Source organism: Oryctolagus cuniculus, chromosome 8 (genome assembly GCF_964237555.1).
Source record: "Oryctolagus cuniculus chromosome 8, mOryCun1.1, whole genome shotgun sequence".
NCBI classification, from domain to species: Eukaryota; Metazoa; Chordata; class Mammalia; order Lagomorpha; family Leporidae; genus Oryctolagus; species Oryctolagus cuniculus.
The window spans coordinates 130,906,919-130,908,805 of record NC_091439.1 but is presented as its reverse complement, the minus strand read 5'-3'; the positions used below and the strand labels follow the sequence as shown (position 1 = coordinate 130,908,805).

Below are 1,887 nucleotides of genomic sequence, written 5' to 3'. Positions count from 1 at the left end.
TATCTTGGGTATTAGGAAGTTTTCCTGTAGAACAATAATAATTTGAGTTGACATCTGAAGTTCTAACTAGGTGAAGGGTTTAGAAGCCAAAGTGTTTCAGTTTACAGAGAATAAAACCCCCAGTACTCTGGAGCAGGAAAACACATTAGAGATTTTGTGAAATAATGTCCTGAATGTCAGAAATCATGGAACTAGTGGAAATATGTACAGGAAGAGCCACAGAAGTAGGCTGAGATTACATTGGATCTATTAGATATTTTTTTTAAGTCTTCCAACAGTTTATTAGAAAGAATGTAGACATTTAAAAAAATCCCCACTGTCATGAACATAAATTGAGGTTTTCAGCCCTGGTATAAGCTGAACCAGAAAAAAAAAGAAATAAAAAAAATTTCCAATAGTGTATTAACATTTTCTTCACTCATTTGCCATACTGACAGTGCAAATACAAATCTGGTCTAAATGTACAGACTCTCAAGCAACAATGTACAGCTTTCTTCATCCTCCATGCTAAGAGATGTAAAAGCTTAAGGGCCAAACAATACCAAATGTATAGGCTTCAAAAACCATCTAAGTTAGGGCATTCACTAGTTTTAGCTAAGATACATCTGGAATACTGACAAGTGATCACTTACATAGAATAATGTGAAGTGAATTTTTTGAAAAATAAACTTTAGTGGAACATTCCTGAAGGATACACCAGAGGAATAGCCGGTTATCAGTTTAAGGTGTCAGCCAATTTGTTTCAGCCACGTTTGAGTCCATGTTCTAAACCCTAAAATTTACTTATCTTTCCCTAAGCTGAGCACTTCCTATCATGTCAGTATCTATGTTATGAAGTAAAGGAGACTTAAGTGAAATGTTTTTATTTATCACAACTGCTGTATCAATTATCTAGGACCTCAACAGCTTCACGAAGTCTGGGAAATGTTCATGCATAAGGTTATTGCCTTAGCTGACTTAAAACTGCCCCTTACAATGGTACATATCAACCCTTAGTGAAGCCTTTTAAAAAAACAAATAGGTTGAAAAATGGGTTAAAGGAGGCAAATACAGCATCCACCTTTAGAGCTATCAACTCAGGAATTCTCTCAATTATGAAATTTTGCAGAGAAATCACTTTCTCAAAATCCAGGTGATGACAATACTCCTTATTCCAGATCTGGCATTTTTTCATCATCGCTGTCTTGTGAATCATCATCTGCTCCATCTACTTCTGGCAAATCTACATCCTCATCACCACCCATGTTGTTCATCATCTCAGAGAAACGATCAAAATTAGACATGTCTTCATCTGAATCATCTTCCCAGTCTTTCCAATTATTGAAGTCCACACTAAGCCAATTGAGCTTTGCGCTTTCTTTTGTTAACCTTGGCCATGACTGGCCAGATTCTCCTTTTCGTAAACAACATAAAATTGATCTGTCCGTTCTTTTGTGCTTGGAATCATTTGGATCAATGCAATGAAAAAGGTCAATTTCATTTAAATGCTTAAAATTATCACTTCCTCCAAGACAACTGAATGTAAGTTTGGATTTTTCAAAATTTACATTAACATCTTTACTGTCTTCAACACAGAATTCAATGAAGACATAATCCCTTCGATCATACCACTTTGCAGAAGCAGGCTGCATTGTGAACGGGGCAGGGGGACGGGCGAGCGGGTGGGCGTGCCTCGCTGGCGGCGGCGGCAGCGGCAGGGGAGTGGACTTTCCTCCAGCGGCGACTCTGGCGTTTTCTTCCCGGTTGCGGCCTCTCCTCTCTCCCCTCAGGCGGCGGCGGCGAAGGCGGCGACGGGCTCGACCTGGGTCCCCAGAATGCACCGCGCGGCGCGAGCAGCTCCTCCAGTCGGGGAGAAGAGGAAAGTGTAGGAAAAGGGGCGTGAGGACG

General features: G+C 40.4%; 1 protein-coding gene across 1 annotated transcript; it reads right to left on the bottom strand.

The window, feature by feature from the left end:
- Window positions 1-384: 384 nt before the first annotated feature.
- On the bottom strand, window positions 385-1,656 carry LOC127486597 (prostaglandin E synthase 3-like). Its single transcript, XM_070047269.1, has one exon. It carries the CDS (start codon window positions 1,629-1,631, stop codon window positions 1,149-1,151), a length of 483 nt encoding a protein of 160 aa, XP_069903370.1. The 5' UTR covers window positions 1,632-1,656; the 3' UTR covers window positions 385-1,148.
- Window positions 1,657-1,887: the final 231 nt, after the last annotated feature.